Source organism: Scyliorhinus torazame, chromosome 6, assembly GCF_047496885.1.
Source record: "Scyliorhinus torazame isolate Kashiwa2021f chromosome 6, sScyTor2.1, whole genome shotgun sequence".
NCBI lineage: Eukaryota > Metazoa > Chordata > Chondrichthyes > Carcharhiniformes > Scyliorhinidae > Scyliorhinus > Scyliorhinus torazame.
Window position 1 is genome coordinate 312,259,278 of NC_092712.1, and position 19,531 is coordinate 312,278,808.

The following is a 19,531-nucleotide window of genomic DNA, read 5'->3' on the forward strand; positions in this document are numbered from 1 at the left end:
CCGCGAAGGTTTGCACCCTGTTGCAGAGAAGGTGCGTGCAATTCAACATGCCCCCGCCCCGACTGACACTTTGCATCTTCTTTCTTTTCTCGGTCTCGTAAACTATTACGGGAAGTTCCTCCCCAATCTGGCAACTACGCTGGCCCCTTTGCACCTTCTGCTAAAGAAAAATCACACCTGGGTTTGGGGTCAGCCGCAAGAAACTGCTTTCCGGCGGGTAAAGCAACAATTGTCGTCGTCTGGGTTACTAACCCACTATGATCCTGGAAAGCCTTTGCTCGTCACATGTGATGCATCCCCGTATGGTATTGGGGCCGTCCTGTCCCACAAGATGGAGAACGGGGCCGAGCGACCGATAGCTTTCGCCTCCCCCAGGAGGGCCTGGCAGTGGTTTTTGCAGTGAAACGCTTCCACCAGTACGTGTATGGCCGCCATGTCACTATCGTGACTGATCATAAGCCTCTGCTGGGACTTTTCAGAGAGGATAAGCCAATACCGCCCATTGCTTCCGCACGGATCCAGCGCTGGGCTTTGTTGCTTGCTGCATACGAGTATTCTCTGGAGCACAAACCAGGTACGCAGATAGCAAATGCCGATGCACTGAGCCGATTGCCTTTATCGACCGGCCCCATGTCGACCCCCACGACCGGTGAGGTGGTTGCAACCCTAAATACTATGGACACCTTGCCTGTCACGGCATCACAGATCCGTGAGTGGACCCAGACGGAGCCAGTCCTGTCAAAGGTTCGGCACATAGTCCTGTATGGTGGGCAGCATAGACAGCTCCCAGGCGAGTTGCGGGCGTTTTCCTCCAAGCTGTCAGAATTCAGCGTGGAAGACGGCATCCTCTTGTGGGGGACGCGTGTGATTGTCCCGGAAAAAGGCCAGGAGCTGATACTATCAGACTTGCACAATGGGCATCCAGGTGTGACTAAAATTAAAATGTTGGCCCGGAATTATGTCTGGTGGCCAGGCCTCGACACCGACATTGAGAAAGTGGCCCAAAACTGCTCCATTTGCCAGGAGCATCAGAAGCTTCCGCCGGCTGCGCCCCTACATCACTGGGAATGGCCAGGGCGGCCTTGGGCGCGCTTGCATGCAGATTTTGCAGGCCCTTTTCAAGGACCCATGTTCCTTCTATTAATTGACGCCCAGTCTAAATGGCTAGAGGTGCATAAGATGCAGGGGACAACGTCCTGCGCAACAATTGAAAAGATGCGTTTGTCGTTTAGTACGCATGGCCTCCCCCAGGTGCTGGTCACGGATAACGGCACTCCATTCACGAGTGAGGAGTTTGTGAGGTTCACGAAGATGAACGGCATACGCCATATCCGCACTGCCCCTTACCACCCGGCTTCAAATGGGTTGTCAGAGCGCGCAGTGCAGACATTCAAAAGAGGCCTAAAGAAGCAGTCTTCCGGATCAATGGACACGAGACTGGCTCGCTTTTTGTTTACGTACAGGACCACCCCCCATGCAGTGACTGGGGTAGCTCCCGCAGAACTCCTAATGGGCCGGAGACTTCGCACCCGCCTTAGAATGGTTTTCCCGGACATTGGCGCAAAAGTACGCCGCACACAAGAATGGCAGGGACAGGGATTTTCTCGGCATCGGCCGATTCGGCAGTTTGCGCCCGGTGACCCAGTGTTCGTTCGGAGTTTTGCTGGTGGTGCCCAGTGGGTTCCTGGTGTAATCGTTTTCCAAACGGGCCCTATATCTTACCAGGTGCAAGCCCAGGGTCGTCTCAGCGCAAACATGTAGACCACGTTCGGTCCAGAAGATTATCCCCTCAAAAGATTCCCTGCCCCCGGAGCTCATTTCTACTGCCGCAGAGACCAGAGACAAGGGAAGGTAGTCCTCACAATCTTCCACTGGTGCCTCGCTCGAAGCCTGCGCAGGTCGTTACGGGACCGAATGGAGATAGAGACGCTGACATGACGGAGGCAGCAGACTCTGACTCCGAGATGGAGACACGGGATGCATCAGAGGGGGAATCCTCGGGCCCACGGGCCGTGGATGTACAACCGTTGCGCCGTTCATCACGGAAGCGCCGGTCTCCATCTCGTTACACGCCGCCTGATCCAGCGCCGCATGCAAATGGTGTCCGGCCTACGGCAAAACGAGTCCGACGCCCTCCTTCGCCAGGGTCTTCAGTGGATTCCTTGGACTTTGTGTGTGGGGGGGGGGGGGATGTTATAACCTGCCTGCTTGCCATTGGCTGGGGACTAATGACAATCCCACAATCCTGTGGGAGTATGAGCTTCCCCAATGAGGGGGGCGGGGAAACCATTAGTAAACTCCTAGTATAAATAAAGCTGGCCAGTTTAGGAACCAGCAGGAAGGAGAGTGCAGTAAGGGAAGTTGCTACTGCTGTTGTATATGTATATAATATATATATATATATATATATATCAAAACTCGTGCTGGATTCTTCGTGGCCCTCACAAATGTGTGAAAACATGAATATCAGATTTATGAATACGCCTGCAGAAAGCCCATTTAGTAATGGTGTCTGTGAAAGAAATCATGCTGTCATCGATGACATGCTTTGGAAAATTTTGGCAGATCGACCAAATTGCAGGCTAAATTCAGCTTTAGCATGGGCAACACATGCAAAGAATTCATTGCAGATGGTTGGGGGCTATAGTCCTTATCAATTAGTGTTTGGTAGAAATCCTAAAATTCCGTCCATTTTGGATGATCAGCCTCCAGCTTGGGAGGGGTCTACAATTAGCTCTGGTTTTGCTGAACATTTAAATGCATTACATAGCAGTAGAAAAGCTTTTTTGGAAGCAGAAGTCTCTGAAAGAATTTGCAGAGCTTTAAGACATCACGTACGGCCATCAGATGCCGTTTTTCAGCAAGGAGGCATGGTATTCTATAAGCGAAACAATTCTAATGAATGGAAAGGCCCAGGGAAGATCATAGGCGTAGATGGCAAAACAATTATTTTGCAACATGGTAATCAAACTGTTAGGGTCCATTCATCAAGGATAATGGGTACAGATTACAAATTTAGACCAAGCAGACAGACATGACGAGGAACCAGAGTCATCTGGTACGCACGTGTTACAGAACTATGAGGCCCAATTAACTGATGTAGACAGGGTTTCTGTGGAGAAACACAACACTTCTGATGAATTAAAACAGGCCATTTTTCCGAAAGGGCAACTGCCAAAAGTTGGTACAAAAGTGACATACTTGCCTGAAGGGTCTCGTCAATGGAAGGATGCAACTGTTATTAGTAGAGCAGAGAAGGCCACTGGAAAGTATAAACATTGGTTGAATGTACAGCGTTCAGGGGAAGGAGCCAAGACAATGGATTGGGACAACAAAGTTCAAAAATGGAGGGCACAGAAACTCAGTGCCAGTTCAGATAGTACATCGGATAGTGTATAGGTCCGCAGGAAAAGGTCGAGAGCTGTTGACAGGGCATCCCACAGCAGAAGGGAAAGATCTAGCAGTACAGAACGAGATACCAGGCGGGAGAGGGGACGTAATTTATGAAAATCTCGGAACATGAGTAAGACTACGAATACTAATAGGAGTAGAAGCCCACATGCACGTGAGATTTTGGTGGCTTCAAATAAATTAGATGAAAAAGTTATCAAAGTAGCTAAACAGCAAGAATTGCATAGTTGAAGTGAATTTGGGGTATACTCTGGAGTACCGGATAGGGGACAAAGAGCTCTATCCCACAGATGGATTAGCACGGAAAGGTTCTTCCTGATGGAACTTATGAGGCATAGGCCAGACTTGTGGCAAGGGGATTTGAAGAAAACTTAGAAGATCAGGATTTAAGGGTAGATTCACCTACAGCAGGAAAGGTTATTTTAAAGATCATCTTGGCTCTATTAGCCCCAAAGGCATGGGAATGCAAATCTATAGATATAAAAGCTGCCTTTTTGCAGGGGCATCAGCTCCAGAGAGACATTTTTCTCCATCCTCCTAAAGAAGCAGCTAACACAAGGGGTACTCTGGAAGTTGAACAAATGTGTATATGGATTAAATTATGCATCTAGAGTCTGGTATTTTTCAGTAAGGTCAGTTTTGTTAAAGTTAGGCTGTTGCCAGTTGAAAGCAGATCCTGCAATATTTTACTGGCACTGTAAAGGAAGTCTTTCTGGCATTTATTTGGTGCATGTCGATGATTTTTTGTGGGGTGGGACTAGTGATTTTGAAGCTATTGTAATCTCTGGTTTGAGGAAAGAATTCAGGGTTGGAAGTCAGGCTTCCGGTGCATTTAAATGTATTGGACTGGAAATTGGACAGACTAAGTTAGGGGCAACTTTACGTCAGCAATCTTATTTGGAAAGCATCAGCCCAATAGCAATTAGTCGTGGCCGAGTTTCACAAAAAGATGCAATGGTTTCAAAGATCGAAAAAGAGCAACTGCAAAGTTTAATTGGGCAACTGAACTGGTTAGGTAGACAGACTAGACCGGATGTGAGTTTTGATGTCTTAGAGTTGAGGACAAAAATGAATGATCCCAAAGTGGAAGACATAATAAGAGCAAATAAAGCGTTGGCGAAACTAAAAATGCAGGAGTGTGTTTTGAAGTTCCCGGTTTTAGGTGACCTTAGGCACTTGAAACTCATAGTTTATAGTGATGCGTCCTACGCAAATTTATGTGATGGGGTTTCAAGCGCAGGAGGTTTTATCATTTTCCTTTTGGGGAACAATGGTAAATGTTGCCCGCTTGTGTGGGAAAAAAGAAAATAAGGAGAGTGGTAAAAAGTACTTTGGCTGCTGAGACGTTAAGCCTTGTAGAGGCGGTGGATATGGCCTTTTATATAACTATGATATTGACAGAAATTAGGGGATTTGGGTAATATACCTATTGACTGTCCCATTGACAAAAATCCCTGTGGGGAAAATGTGCACCCTACAAAAAGTGTCAGTGAAACGAGGTTACGGATAGACATCGCAAGTTTGAAGCAGATGTTGGACAGAGGGGAAATAACAAAAATTAAATGGGTCGACAGGAGCTATCAACTGTCGGACTGTTTTACAAAAAGAGGGGCGAGTTCACAGAAACTTTTAGATATTGTTAATGAAGGCCTTGTTTCTGTGACTTTTTTTTCTCTCGTTCCAAACAAAAAAAAAGCGGGTAAATCATGTGTTTTTGAGTTTCTTGACATTTTGTTTCCACCTAATTATTTTTTTTCTCCAAGGAAGGGGAGACTGTTAAGTAATGGGTTAAGAGACATTGCAATTAGTTGTCTCATTTATGTTAAGTATCCATTAATTGACACTGATATGTAAAGAGGCTTCAGGTGGCCTCTGTCAGATGATGTGTAGTTAGAGTTTTGTGCAAAGGCTGTTGGAATGAAATAAATGTGTGTTGGTGAAAAAGGAACAGAACTTCAGACTCTTCATAATCACAGCAACTAAAACGTCTAACACACTGTACCCAGGCCCACTCCCCTACCCTAGACCCGTAACACCTAATCTGCACATCTTTGGACACTAAAGGACAATTTAGCATGACCAATCCACCCAACCTGCACATCTCTGGACGGTGGGAGGAAACCCACGCAGACATGGAGAGAACACACAGTCACCCAAGGTCGGAATTGAACCCATGTTCCTGGTGCTGTGAGGCAGCAGTGCTAACCACTGTGCCCCCGTGCCAATGGATAGTTAATGTGGAAATAGTCGGGCGTGGGGAGAATAGTTTAACCCACAAAAATGGGTGGGTTAGTTTGGAGTGGGAAGTCGGAAAAGCTAAAAGTCTGAAACTGGAATTGAACCTGCCCAGTTCTGCTTTTAATGGAAGCAGGGTGAGCTTGCTGCAGGTGGATTAGCCACACATATTTTACTGAGGCCCCATGTCTTCATTTTAACTGATTCTGCCAGGATTCCCTGACCGTGGGGAAAATTCAGCAGGCCAAAGGAGGCGAGGCGGGGGCTCAATCCGTAAGGTAGCACTGGCTTGTGGGCCAGGAGGAGCAGGAGTAACTCCTCCCAGCCCCTTGAGCAACCCAGTTATATCGGTGGCTGCCCCCTCCCCTGTCTCTGCAATTATCGTGCTTCCCACCGCTCTCCGCCAACCTGCTCTGTCAGCCTGTCTGCCCGTCCGGCTAGCTTTGGGCAGCCAACCTACAGGAAAACATGCACAGATGTCAAAACTGCAGAACGGAGGGTGGCTCAGTGGTTAGCGCTGCTGCCTCGTGGCGCCGAGGTCCCAAGTTCGATCCCGGCTTTGGGTCACTGTCCGTGTGGAGTTTGCACATTCTCCCTGTGTCTGCGTGGGTTTCGCCCCCACAACCCAAAGATGTGCAGGGTAGGTGGATTGGCCACGCTAAAATTGCCCCTTAATTGGAAAAAATTAATTGGGTACTCTAAATTTATTTTCCATTCCTGGCACTAACACCCTTCACCTTGATGAACAGAAAATCCGCCCTCCACCCACAACAGTCGCCATTATGTCACGGTTGCCAGTCTCGGCTGTTGAACACTCTGCCCGTTGACGGGCAGGAAGGAAGGTCACCCCTTGGATGCAGCCTTTTGCTTGCTGGTACCAGCTGTGTTGCCTCTAACTGTGGAGGGGAAACATCCTTGAATCGATAGCTTTGTGTCATCAATTCCGGTTTGACACGGCGGAACCACTTTGTGAAAGTTGACACTGCAGCTGCTGGGGTCGGTGTTGGAAGTTGATTTTTATTCTAATGTTCAAGCTGGTGCAGAGTTTCAATTGTGGGTGGTTTGAAGGGTTATTCAATAAAGTATTTCATCAACCACCAGCCCCACCAATACTCCCTTGCTGTTGCTTATTCTGCATCAAAGGATAATGTGTATGGGGAAAGATTTTGTGGCCTGGAGTGCTATTGTTTGGCTAGATTAGATTTTACAGCCACCTATGTGAAAGGTCAGACCCCCTTTCCTATAGTAGAGCCATCGTAACTGTGACTGATGTTAGACTTGGGCGAGGGGAGTGAAGACATGATAGATGACACAAAGATATGTAGGCTTCACAGCGCCAGGGTCCCAGGTTCGATTCCCGGCTTGGGTCACTGTCTGTGCGGAGTCAGCACGTTCTCCCCGTGTCTGCGTGGGTTTCCTCCGGGCGTTCCGGTTTACTCCTACATGTCGCGAAAGACGTGCTGTTAGGTAATTTGGACATTCTGAATTCTCCCTCTGTGTACCCGAACAGGCGCCGGAATGTGACGACTAGGGGCTTTTCACAGTAACTTCATTGCAGTGTTAATGTAAGCCTACTTGTGACAATAAAGATTTTTATTTTTTTTTAACTATGCACCCTTTATCTGTAAAACCCATCTCTTTCTGTGTCCGTGACTTTGAGGCAGTGAGTGTTTTGTGGCTTTTACATTCCCAGCGTTGTGTGAATAAACATTTACATTTTTCTTTTGATTTAGCAGGAGGCCTGTTTTGTGTCTGTTATTCAAAAAATTACAACACCCCCAAACAAAAGGTTTAAAAATGCTCACTCTAAACACAGACACCTTGTGTGCAACCCAGAAGTGAGCGAACAAGGAGAAGGTACCCCTCTTCCCCCTCCATAACAACAACAACAAACTGTTGTTGGCTGTTCTCAATATCTTCTAAACTCTCCGCTACCAGGGTTATGTTACTGTCTCCAGCTCTGTTTTTTCAGTTATTTGATTACTATAAAACACAAGTCATCTTCCAGACTGTCACGATGGGGGAGTGAATTGCACACATTCTTTGTGCCCACTAACTGAGCAGTCTGCCTATAAACTGTACCCCCACTCTGCGGAAATGTTACGCGGATATGTTACTCGTTATGTGCTGTTCCCATGGACGAGATACCCCCCCCCCTGTAACCTCATTCCCAGAGACTCTGCATTGACGAGTATACATTCTGCAGGGTGTGCAAATGTGTATCTTTTGGACTTCATGTGTCGTTGCTACAAAGGTTTTGGGGGAAAAGTCTCTATTCTGGCAGCAGTAACAAATAGCACCTGATATTTCAGGAGGAGGAATACTATAGCAGCATGCTTTGCAGGGGAGGGAAGCAACAGACACAAGATCTTTACTGGATGGTTAGGAGTGGTTGACAAACGGTTTGCTTGAGCTTTAAGGGCACACAGTGGTTAGCACTGCTGCCTCATAGCGTCAGCTACCTGTGTTCAATTCTGGCCTTGGGTGACTGTCTACGTGGAGTTTGCACTACCTCTTCCTGTTGGCGTGGGTTTCCTCCGGGTGCTCCGGTTTCCTCCCACAGTCCAAAGCTGTGCAGGTCAGGTGGATAGACCATGATAAATTGCCACTTTAGTTTCCAAAGATGTGTAGGTTAGGTGGGGTTCTGTGGTTATGGGGGTCGGGCTGGGGTAGGTCTAGGTGAGGTGCTCTTTCAGAGGGTCAGTGCAGACCTGATGGGCTGACTGGCCTCCTTCTGCGCTGTAGGAATTCTTTGGTTCTAAGGTTGGGGTAAGAGCGCGACGTTCCAGATTGGGGCCTGGTAGCCTGAAGCTGTATCATTAAACATAGAAAATACAGCACAGAACAGGCCCTTCGGCCCACGATGTTGTGCCGAACCTTTGTCCTAGATTAATCATAGATTATCATTGAATTTACAGTGCAGAAGGAGGCCATTCGGCCCTTTGAGTCTGCACCGGCTCTTGGAAAGAGCACCCTACCCAAACTCAACACCTCCACCCAACACGAAGGGCAATTTTGGACACTAAGGGCAATTTATCATGGCCAATCCACCTAACCTGCACATCTTTGGACTGTGGGAGGAAACCGGAGCACCCGGAGGAAACCCACGCAGACACGGGGAGGATGTGCAGACTCCGCACAGACAGTTATCCAAGCCGGAATCGAACCTGGGGCCCTGGAGCTGTGAAGCAATTGTGCTATCCACAATGCTACCGTGCTGCCCATTAAAGGTGCATTGGAGGCCAGAGCCCACAGTAGGGAACATGAGGCCGGAGAAGGCAGTAAAGATAGGGTAGGCTGGGGCCATCGTGCAAGTTTGGAGATGGCATGAGGATTTGATATTCCGCTCACTTCGTTGAAGCTCCGTTATTGTCCTATCAGGCATTTACCAGGGTGACCAGAGAGTGGAGAATGAGATGATTATTTCCTGTCCCTCGGTTCCAATGGTGCTATGATGTGGACCCAGTGTATGGACAGTGGATTGGTTGTGTACTTGGCATTGGATAGAATTGCTACAATGCACAAGGAGGTCATTCGGTCCATTGATCGGCACCGACCCTCTGAAAGAACACCCTACCTAGGACCACTGCCACACCCTATCCCTGTAACGCCACGCATTGATCATGGCCGATTCACCTAACCCGTACATCTTGGAGGAAACCTACTCAGACACTGGGACAACGTGCAAACTCAAGGAAGGAACTGAACCCAGGTCACGGGTGTTGTGAGGCAGCTGTACTAATTACTGCGTCACCATGCCGACAACAGGATGCAGACTATTAAATGGCCACATTTATTGAGGGTGCATGCTAGGAAGTGTTGGAGAAGCAATCGGGAGGTGGGAAAGATCCTGGGCCGCAAGTGATGATCAGGTGAGGGTGGAGGCAATAATGGTAAATGGTCTTGATTTTAAAATAAGGCCCCTGGAGCTCAAACCTGCCTTACACAGAATGTTAATGTTTCATGCAGTCGGAATGAGGGGATGAAGTCTGTGCCGAGGGTATAGGGCGGCGTACTGGCATCAATTACTTTGGCCAAAGTGATGTTTGTAGAGAAAATTGCGGCCCACCCTTTTCCGAACATCAGGCAGGTAGTCTAAAGGGGGTTTGCGCCACATTGGATGGTGTCCCTGCCTCTGAACCAGAAGCTCCAGGTTTGAGTCCAACTCCGGCAATTGAAGGCCATGGAAGGTGCGTTCATAACGCAGCCGGACAGATTACTGATCAACCTGTAAGTCCTTCCAGTCTGCCCATGGCAGGCATCAAGAGCAGGAGAGAACCATGATCAGCCCAGCTTGATGCAGAGCGGCGCCCCTCAAGCTTTCGCATTCTGGTGACCGGCTAGCGATCTGTTCCAGGAAGAACGAGCTCGAAACAGATACAAGCCCGTGCTCTTTCTGCCTCATGCGCCTATCGATGCAGGACGCCTCTAAGGCCAGGGCACTCTAAAATGGCTGACCACGGCTTCAGCCGAGACATTAAAGTATGAGATAAGACTGATGATGATGCTGCATTATAGATATCCAGAATGGGACGATGGATCAGTGGTATTGTGCAGAGTTCTATTCGTGACTCTTGTTGTAATAGGCTGATAAGCAGGTGAGAAAGAGAGACTCTCACAACAGTGTAAATAAATAATTAGTGGGGCAATCTATTGGGCAATTGACTTGAAAGTTCAGTGAGTGTAATAAAAAGCTGGCAGCTGAGAGCACTATCTATAAAGAGCAAATGAACAAGCATGCATCACTCGGCACACTCCCCAATTGACTAGGCTCCCTCTTGCTTTGTTGCAGCTAAGATCTTTTCGGTGGAGCTTTATTTTTGCAGATACATATGGCCGAATCATTCACCAATCGTATGTCTGAAGTTAGAAATTAGATTTAACCCCATGAACACCAGTAGATTCCGTGGGCAATTGAAAACCGAAAACGCTGGAAATACTAATGTAGGGGAAGCGGCGACGTAGTGGTATTGTCATGGGGCTAGTAAACCAGAGACCCAGAGTAATGTTCTGGGATCCAGGTTCAAATCCAGCTTCTGCAAATGTTGAAATCTGAATTCAAAATTCAAAATAAAAAAAAATCTAATGATGCCCGTTGTCGATTGTCGTAAAAACCCATCTGGTTCTTTCGGGAGGGAAATCTGCCATCCTTACCTGGTCTGGCCGACATGTGACTCCAGACCCACAGCACTCTTAAATGCCCCCTCAAGGACAATTAGGGATGGACAATAAATGCCGGCACAGCCTGCGACTCCCATGTCCCGTGAACGAATTGAAAAAAACATGGGGCAGACAGCATCCACAGAGAGAAAAACCGAGTTAATGCTTCAGGCCCGTGACCTTTCTTCAGAATTGATGACCTGATTCAGTGGGCAGTCGAGCTGGACACTTTGGCTCAACCAACCGAATGCAGCATTTTCCACAATGCAGTCCACGTTGGTGCAGTTTTTGGCTTATCTGTGTCCCTCACTGAACGGTTCAGAGCAACTTATTTCAGTGCGTCGGAGCCAGACAACTTTAGCCCATTAGCCTGGGCTGGATTTGGCCACAAAGGGCACAGATTTGAGGTAGCAGGCATGAGAACTAGAGGCAACATAAGGGGGGAACCCTCTTTGTGCGCTAGGCTCAGCCTCATCCAATTCAAAGTAGTTCACAGGGCGCATACGACGGTGGCCAGAATGAGCAGGTTTTTTGAGGGGGTGGAGGATAGGTCTGGGCGGTGCGCAGGGTGGGGAGGGGGGGGTGTGTGGGGTGAGAGGCGAACCATTTCCACATATTTCGGGCCTGTCCGAAGCTGGAGGGATTCTGGGTGGGGGCTTGCTGACGTGGTGGAGGTGGTCCCGAGGCCAGAAGTGCCGATTTCTGGAGTGACGGAAGACCGAGGGGTCCAGGGAGTGAGAGAGACCAACGTTTCGGCCTTTGCCTCTTTGGTAGCCCGGAGACGGATCTTGTTGGACGAAGAAGGGCCAATATCTTTTTTTTTTTAAATTTAGGAAGTGCCCAATTAGTTTTCTTTTTCAATTTAAGGGGCAATTTAGCTGGCCAACCCATCTACCCTGCACACCATGGGCTGGTTTAGCACAGTGGGCTAAACAGCTGGCTTGTAATGCAGAACAATGTCAGCAGCGCGGGTTCAATTCCCGTACCGGCCTCCCCGAACAGGAGCCGGAATGTGGCGACTAGGGGCTTTCACAGTAATGTTAATTGAAGCCTACTTGTGACAATAAGCGATTATTATATTATTGTACCATTTTAGGTGCTTTAAATTTATAACAAAACTGGTTGCTTGATGGATTTCGAGATTTTTTTTTAACCAATGCTACAAAAAGACCAGATTATGTAATAGCTTGCAGGTTCACGATGTAGTTCCAGTTTTCTCTGAATCTATGAATTTTGTGGGCAGCACGGTAGCATTGTGGATAGCACAATTGCTTCACAGCTCCAGGGTCCCAGGTTTGATTTCGGCTTGGGTCACTGTCTGTGCGGAGTCTGCACATCCTCCCCGTGTGTGCGTGGGTTTCCTCCAGGCGCTCCGGTTTCCTCCCACAGTCCAAAGATGTGCGGGTTAGGTGGATTGGCCATGATAAATTGCCCCTTAGTGTCCAAAATTGCCCTTAGTGTTGGGTGGGGTTACTGGGTTATGGGAATAGGGTGGAGGTGTTGACCTTGGGTAGGGTGCTCTTTCCAAGAGCCGGTGCAGACTCAATGGGCCAAATGGCCTCCTTCTGCACTGTAAATTCTATGATTGTCCTCTTGTTTTTTCCACATTAAGTCGGTAGCACAGTGGTTAGCACAATTGCTTCACAGCTCCAGGGTCCCAAGTTCGATTCCAGGCTTGGGTCACTGTCTGTGTGCAGTCTGCATGTTCTCCTTGTGTCCTCCGGGTGCTCCGGTTTCCTCCCACAGTCCAAAGATGTGCAGGATAGGTGGATTGGCCGTGATAAATTGCCCCTTAGTGTCCAAAAAAGGTGAAGTGGGGGTTACTGGGTTACGGGGATAGGGTAGATACGTGGGCTTCAGTAGGGTACTCTTTGTGAGGGCTGGTGCAGACTCGATGGGCTGAATGGCCTCCTTCTGCACTGTAAATTCTATGATTCGATTTGGAAATACACCGATAAAAATGAATAAGCCATTTCCGTTTTGTTTCCTTCCAGTAACATTGCGCACATGAAAGAACAGCTTTATAGCCTTGGGCTGTGTTTCGACTGGGAGAAGGTGAGTGACCACAATCAAAATATTACTTTTACTTTTAAAAAAAATAAATAAATGATGTGTTTAACAAAAAGCAAGGTTCAAATCGAATCCAAAGCACACACTCCCAGTTGGTACTGCAATGCAGCACTTAGAGGTACTGTCTTTTCTGAAGCCCCGCCTGTCCCTTTAGGTAAATGTAAAATATCCCATGGTACTTTTAAAATATATTTCCAATTAAGAGGCAATTTAGCATGTCCAATCCACCTATCCTGCACATCTTAGGATAGTGGGGGTGAGACGCAGATAACATCCATCTTAAAGCCCAGACTGAAGAAGAAACTAATTGGAAGAAGTCATGGGGCTGGTTTAGCACAGTGGGCTAAACAGCTGACTTGCAATGCAGAACAAGGCCAGCGGCGCAGGTTCAATTCCTGTACCAGCCTCCCCGAACAGGTGCCGGAATGTGGCGACTAGGGGCTTCTCACAGTAACTTCATTGAAGCCTACTTGTGACAAGCGATTATTATTATATTATATTACTATGATGCACAAAAATATACTTCACCCACATACTCTGAAATACACAGAATCATGGAATCCCGACAGTGCAGAAGGAGGCCATTTGGCCCATCAGTCTGCATTGCCCCTTGGAAAGAGCACCCTACGTACGCCCAACCTCCACCCTATCCCCATAACCAATAACCCCACCTAAACTCCTCGCTTTTTTTTAATAAACATTTTTTTTTTCAATCAAGGGGCAATTTAGAGTGGCCAATCCACCTACCCAGCACGTCTTTGGGTTGTGGGGGAGAGACTCACCCAGACATGGGGAGAATGTGTCAACTCCACACGGACAGTGACCCGGGGCCGGGATCGAACCCAGGTTCCCCGCGCTGTGAGGCAGCAGTGCTAACTACTGCGCCACCGTGCCGCCCGGCCGTGGATTTCTTAACCATTGCTCCATTGTCTGTCTTTTCTTCTAACAAAGCTGAGAGAGATGTTCCCTCGCTGGCTGCCTGTCCCCAACTGCTTCCAGTTAAAACTAAAGAGCAACGGAATTTTTTTCCTTACAAGGGCCTCTTGTTGCTAAACAACTATATTTATTTTTCACACTGTGGCTCCCTTTATCACGGTTGGAGCTTAACCAACTCCCCTGCAACCTACAAACACCCTTTGTCCAGCATGAATCTAGCTGTCGGTCCCTTCCAGGCACAGAGACATTCAATTAAACCCAACTAAAACTACACCTTATTTCCAATGTTTGCCAATACCAATATGAATCCCGTAAAACTATTGTGATAACTTCGGTTCTGGTTATGAGAGCACAGGACATTTTCTAAACATATGAAGTCAGGCGATGTTCAGAAGATGGGTGGTGCGATTGTGGAGGAGAACGGCGATTCTGTGAAGGCGGAGAGCATGGCCGGGGTGCAGAGTGAGCACTTTGCATCTGTCTTCACAGTCTGAACGTCAGCAGCTGAGACATTTTCCAAACCTTCCCTTGACTGAAGAACTCAGTCGAGTTTGGCAAAACAGAGAGGGTGGAAGCGGAATTGACAAGGACATAGACTGATGAATTGGCAGATCCAGTGGAATGCAGCAAAAGTGTGAAGTCAGGAGGAAGAACGGTTTCAACTGATCAATTGTGAAGGGAGTGCACAGAAGGAGAGAACAATTCGGCAATTTATAGAATTTACAGTGCAGAAGGAGGCCATTCGGCCCATCGAGTCTGCACCGGCCCTTACAAAGAGCACCCAACTCAAGCCCACGTATCCACCCCATCCCCATAACCCAGTAACCCCCACTTAACCTTTTTGGACACTAAGGGCGATGTAGCATGGCCAATCCACCTAAGCCGCACATTTTTGGACTGTTGGAGGAAACCGGAGCACCCGGAGGAAACCCACGCAGACACGGGGAGAACGTGCAGACTCCGCACAGACAGTGACCCAGCTGGGAATCGAACCTGGGACCCTGGCACTGTGAAGCAATTGCGCTAACCACTATGCTACCATGCTGCCACAGACTCAATGAATTGATACAAAACTTTTAGGTTTACTGATTAGTCCTCAGTTAGATTAATGCGGTTAATACTGGGCCGCCACACTTTAGGAAGGATGGCGGGGGCCCTGGCGAAGGTACTGAAAGCATTTGCCAGAATTATACCAGGGATGAGGGACTTTGTTTAAACGGAGACCCCAGAGGATCTGGGATTGTTCTGCTTTGGAGCAGGAGAGGTCGAGGGAAGATTTGATAAGGGCGTCCAACATGAGGAGAGGTTTCAATAGAACAGATCAAGCAGGCATGTTTATCTGGTGGGTGGGTCAGTAAACCGGACGACGCAGATTTTAATATTTTCGAGAAGAGGCTGACGGACGATCAAGAAAATTCTTTTACATCGCAATTACTTAGGTCTGCAATGCACTGCCAAGGGTGGTGTAGACAGGTGCAGCAGTAACATTCAAAAGGGAACTGGGTACGAACTTAAAATAAAAGAAAATGGCAGTGCTGTGCAGAAAGAATGGGTATAATCGGTAGGCCTTTCTAGAACTCCACAAGCCTAATTTAGCAATCTGCTTCTCCCACTGGCATGATTGACATGTGTATTAAACAGTTTTGCTTTGAGCTGGTGTTTCATTCTGTTCCCTTTTCCCTTCAGGAGGTGACCACCTGTCAGCCTGATTATTACAAGTGGACCCAATTCCTCTTCCTCAAGTTGCACGCGGCTGGCATGGCGTACCAAAAGGAAGTGAGTTACAGTCGCTCCAGATCGTTGGAGGGTCGCGAGAGTTTGGGAAATGTCATAAAACTGTACGCAGAATAGCGTTAGGGAGAATTGCACAGTGATCTATCCAGAGATGCAAATCGGATGCAGTACAAGCGCTCAAGCTAATGGTTGCCTTGAATCCATTTGGCCCGTGTACTAGTCTGTAGTATGTGCTTCATTGTGGTGCTTTTATTCAGTCTGTGGTTATTTGGCGTGTTGTTCTTGACATTTGGCACAGGTAATTGTGTGTGTTGGTGAATGGAGCGAACCGCAACAATGGTTTATAATGTTTTATTTTAAATAGATTTAGTGTACAAAATTATTTTTTTTTTACAATTAAGGGGCAATTTAGTGTGGCTAATCCACTTACTCGGTGCATCTTTTTGGGTTGTGTTGGTGAGAGCCACGTGGACACGGGGAGAATGTGCAAACTCCACACAGACCAAGACCCGGGGTCAGGATCGAACCCGGGTCCTCAACGCCGTGAGGCAGCAGTGCTAACCACGGCACCACCATGTCGCCCTGCAACGGTTTATAATGTTACATTGAGTTTTGTCTTGAAACAATTTGAAGGCAAGGGTGGATAGAAGTGACATGGCCCATATATAATATACAAGTAAGATGAGACTGCCAAACCTGGACCTGGTCGATACTATGAATGATGAATGCAATGCTGAAAATAATGTCCAAATCTTGAGGTGTGATTAGAACCTTCGAATCAGTCCCATGCAGCTTTTAGTTTAATAGGTTGTATTGTGAATTAGTTAGAAAGATTTTGTTCCAGTTTGCCTCTTTTGCCAGGGAGGATGTGGTGGAGACAACCCACTTCTACTGAGTAGCCGATGTTTCAGGAACTCGCCCTTGGGCGAAGGTTTCTGGTTTGCTAGCTGCAGTGCGCTGGATCTAAATGAGCTCTTTAGACTACCTATTTGTGTTATTTTAGCAGCAATGGGCTGTACCCTGTTTCCAACTGCTTTTCAGGGATTGGTCAACTGGGACCCAGTGGATCGGACGGTATTGGCAGACGAGCAAGTGGATGAGAACGGCTGTTCCTGGCGCTCCGGGGCTCAAGTTGAGCAGCGGTACCTCAAGCAGTGGTTCATTAAGACGACCAACTATGCAAAGGTGAGCCGGCAGCAAGGTGTAGAAGCGGGAATGAAGAGCAGGAACTCTAACCCCACGGAACACCAAGTATTCAACATTGCCATTCCCTCGAGTAGCACCTTTCACCTAAATGAATGCAAAAGCTTTCCTTAATTGTGAAATGCTTCTCCCAGTCCGCGCAAAAAATTAATAATCAGGTAAGATTTTGTCTTGTGAGTTGTGCAAATTCAACATGTATTAAACGATCGGGATAAGAATTTCGGCCACACGGGGGAATTGAAATTCAGTCGTAACATGCAGAGTACACCTGCATTAAATCACTGATTGTGACGTTTAAGGGCCATTTAATTGCTACTTTTCCCGGTGTCAGCCATGGCTCAATGGGCAGCACACTCACCTCTTAGTCAGAAGGTTGTGGGTCCAAGTCCCACTTAAGAGACTAGAACACAAAGTCGGCACTGATGTAATGTTTTTCAAATTTTTTTTCCCGATGACCCACTTTGACCAAATGACCATCCCTCACCGCCCACGATTATGTAGCGAAGGTTTCTGAAAAAATGTTGGTCTTCTAAACTCTGTGTCCTGGTCCAGGACGCACAGAACTGAAGATATTTCACAAGTCGATGGGAATGGTTGTGCACTTTCAATTGGCATTGTTATGTTTCAATCAGCAATGGGTGTGAATGCAGTCTGGGTGGGAACATTGGAAATTTATGTTGGAATGAGGGGAACATGATTGCCGTAGGAGCGGCCTCTCATTTCTCGGTGAGAAATAATTCTCAGGACAAAATGAATCCTTTCTCCTCGCTCAGTCTGCGGAACAGTTGAAAGTGGGGTTAGATTTTGAGGTTCCAATTACCGCCTGAGCGAGAGGGGTTTAAAATGGACCAGAGCATGTCAGGGGCTGGTTTAGCACAGGGCTAAATCGCTGGCTTTGAAAGCAGACCAAGGCAGGCCAGCGGCACGGTTCAATTCCCCGTACCAGCCTCCCCGAACAGGCGCCGGAACGTGGCGACTAGGGGCTTTTCACAGTAACTTCATTTGAAGCCTACTTGTGACAATAAGCGATTTTCATTTCATTTCAGCATTGGGTGGTGGTCTTCAGCCACACCTGAGTTGTCACTGAGCGGCCAGACTCATGGTTTCCCGCAGGGCCCTGGGAGGAGAATGTGACTACAATCGGAAGAGCTTTACCAGTGGCGACAGAGCTCAGGAAATATTTCGTTTGTGCAGTATTTTATCAATTAGGACCCAGGACTAGGAAAACATGCATTGTAGCAGTAGATATTCAGCTGTTTCTGTTTATTTGGCGGGGGGTTGGGGGGGGGGGGGGGGGGGGGGTGCTTTAAACGGTGACAGAGGGTGGGGATCATTTTTGGCGACCCATTTTTTTGAAACGGTGTCCGCCGTTGTGATGTGGTAAATACCGCAGCCGATTTGTGCTCAGCAATCTCCCATGGACAACAATGTCCAGGGTCCCAGGTTCGATTCCGGCTTGGGTCACTGTCTGTGCGGAGTCTGCACATCCTCCCCGTGTGCGCGTGGGTTTCCTCCAGGTGAGGGTTGCAACCCCCACTTTGGAAAAACACTGCCCGAGTGCAGCACTGAGGGAGTACTGCCGAGACCCTGACTGTCCCGCTCGGGTTGGCGTGAAAGATCCCATGGAGCTATTCAAGGAAGAGCAGGGATGTTCTCCCAGTGTTCTGGCCAATACTTATCTCTCAGCCAGCACCTCGAAACAGATCGTCTCTTCATTATCACTAATCATAGAATTTACAGTGCAGAAGGAGGCCATTCGGCCCATCGAGTCTGCACCGGCTCTTGGAAAGAGCACCCTACCCAAGGTCAACACCTCCACTCTATCCCCATAACCCAGTAACCCCAACCAACACAAGGGCAATTTATGGACACTAAGGGCAATTTATCATGGCCGATCCACCTAACCTGCACATCTTTGGACTGTGGGAGGAAACCGGAGCACCCGGAGGAAACCCACGCAGACACGGGGAGGACGTGCCGACTCCGCACAGACAGTGACCCAAGCCGGAATCGAACCTGGGACCCTGGACGTTGTTGTCCAAGGGAGATTGCTGAGCACAAATCGGCTGCGGTATTTACCACATCACAACGGCGGACACCGTTTCAAAAAAATATATGTTCAAGTCAAACACTTTGTGCTGTCCGGTGTTTATTTGTTGAGATCACCTCAGTCCTGGAGGAGGTGTAAGAAAGGGGATAAAAATAAGAAAGACAGCAGGCAAACCAACCAGAGGAAAATGGAGAGCATGGGGAGGAATTAAGACGGGGAGGAATTAAGACTTCGCGCATGCAGATGTGAAATGAAGGCTAAAAATGCTGGGAGCACCAAAGGAGCATAGGTCCCACAAGGAGTGTAAATCGGACCTGCACCCACAAAACCCAACTGTATCACTCCCAGGACCCCCAGCATCACTTGCGACATTGCAAGTGGAGAATATAGCCACAATCTGAAGTTTACTCAAGCCAGTGTTCAGCTGTGGGGATTGCAAACTGTCCATGAGTTACCTCGCGTTAATCTTGAGTGGGACGTTGAAACAGGCCAGAGCCGAAAGAGACCGGAATGGAAGGGAGGGGTAAAGTCGTGAACTTGCACAAGAAGGCGGGATAACACTTGCAAAACAAAACCCAGGAATTCAGCACAGCTACCACCTGAAGCCCCCGGGGTAGAGGGCACGGTAAACAGTGTTGCAGTAACACTGGATCGAAGGCACAAATGCTGTGTCTCTTTATTGTGTCCCATTTGTAAATCTGACGTTATGCGTTTTAAGTGCTGCATTTGTAA

General features: G+C 48.0%; 1 protein-coding gene across 1 annotated transcript in view; it reads left to right on the forward strand.

Annotated features, from left to right (window-relative positions):
- The window catches only part of lars2 (leucyl-tRNA synthetase 2, mitochondrial), a 143,141-nt gene that overhangs the window by 30,469 nt on the left and 93,141 nt on the right, over positions 1-19,531 (forward strand). Inside the window, 3 exon segments of the mRNA XM_072510080.1 lie at positions 12,801-12,861; positions 15,499-15,588; positions 16,588-16,731. Of these exon segments, the coding sequence (XP_072366181.1) occupies positions 12,801-12,861; positions 15,499-15,588; positions 16,588-16,731 (295 nt within the window).